We start from the raw sequence: 1117 nt of genomic DNA, 5'->3' as shown, positions 1-1117 counted from the left end.
ACCTAGTGTTACCCCTGTGTAATACTGCAAGCGGAGTGGCACATCGCTGAGTAGCAGCGGCATGACTCTGAAACCCGCTCTGAAAGCCACTGTTGCCGCTAAGCACTGCTCCAAAATCGTATTTTGTTCTCACATGTCAGAGCGGCACCGCTCCAACTTCCAAGTTGAGTTGAATTCAACTCCCAGCAGTGCTGCCGCTTGGGCAAAGGGGTGGAGCTTGCTGCCGCACGCTGGTCACCACTAGCGTTTCTGGTGCGAGTCAACTGTGACTGACTGACTGTGCATCTTCACAGCGTTAAAGCGGCAGGAAATTATGAAACCAGCATTTTAGATGGCCCAACTGAGCTATATAATAGTGCCCATAACTATGCTTATAATGTAGCCTACCTTTATCAAGTATTTAATCTGCAAATAGCAAGCTGCAGCAAGAACATCAAAGCAATTCTCTTTGGTTACACCATCTGACTTCCCAGTGTAAATGAACTCCAGAACAATCTCAAATACGTCTGGCGATGAGCAGTCTGTATGCTTCAAAACTACCTCGTCTTTATCGTTTTCTTTAAAATGTTCAGATAGAAACAGCGTGTTGAAGTAATCACTTGCAGCGGCCAGAATAACTCGATGTGTTGGGAATTTCTTGCCACGTCGTTTGCCGCCAATGATAATCGTAAAATCATGTAATGCCGCTTTACTGCGCAGATCATTGAGAACTGATGTCAACTCTATTAAATGGGCCGTATTTGCCGCCATATTGATACACCTTTTAGGCTAACAATGCCGTAATTTCTAGCATAACACGGTAAGCTTCTAATTTTTCGCGCGGTTACTTTGTATCATGTAGGCTGCCATTTGTTTGCTCTGTTGTGTTGGGTGTAAATCCCTCCTTTTCTGCAGGAGCACTCTGTCACTGTATGGCTGTAGCCTGAATCCTTCTGGCCTCTGGCGGCGCCTTTTTTTTATCTGCAATCCTTCACGCCTGCCTTCACGTTGCATGATAGTCGTCAATTTTAGCTGAGACGAATATACTAAGGTATATACCTTAGGTATATTCGTCTCAGATTTTAGTCATTTAGACACTTTACTCCTTCCCCATTAACCATTTCACTCTTTAAAATTT

At 44.2% G+C, this 1117-nt stretch overlaps 1 protein-coding gene across 1 annotated transcript in view; it reads right to left on the bottom strand.

Moving 5' to 3' along the window:
- The window catches only part of LOC140171351 (kelch repeat and BTB domain-containing protein 3-like), a 14490-nt gene extending 13585 nt beyond the window's left edge, over nucleotides 1-905 (bottom strand). Inside the window, exon 1 of the mRNA XM_072194589.1 lies at nucleotides 388-905. Within this exon, the coding sequence (XP_072050690.1) occupies nucleotides 388-750 (363 nt within the window). The 5' untranslated portion in view covers nucleotides 751-905. The remainder of the gene's footprint in view (nucleotides 1-387) is intronic.
- Nucleotides 906-1117: the final 212 nt, after the last annotated feature.

This window comes from Amphiura filiformis, chromosome 15 (genome assembly GCF_039555335.1).
Source record: "Amphiura filiformis chromosome 15, Afil_fr2py, whole genome shotgun sequence".
In the NCBI taxonomy this organism is placed as follows: Eukaryota; Metazoa; Echinodermata; class Ophiuroidea; order Amphilepidida; family Amphiuridae; genus Amphiura; species Amphiura filiformis.
Note: the sequence above shows the minus strand (reverse complement) of the source record. Positions and strands in the feature narration are given on the sequence as shown.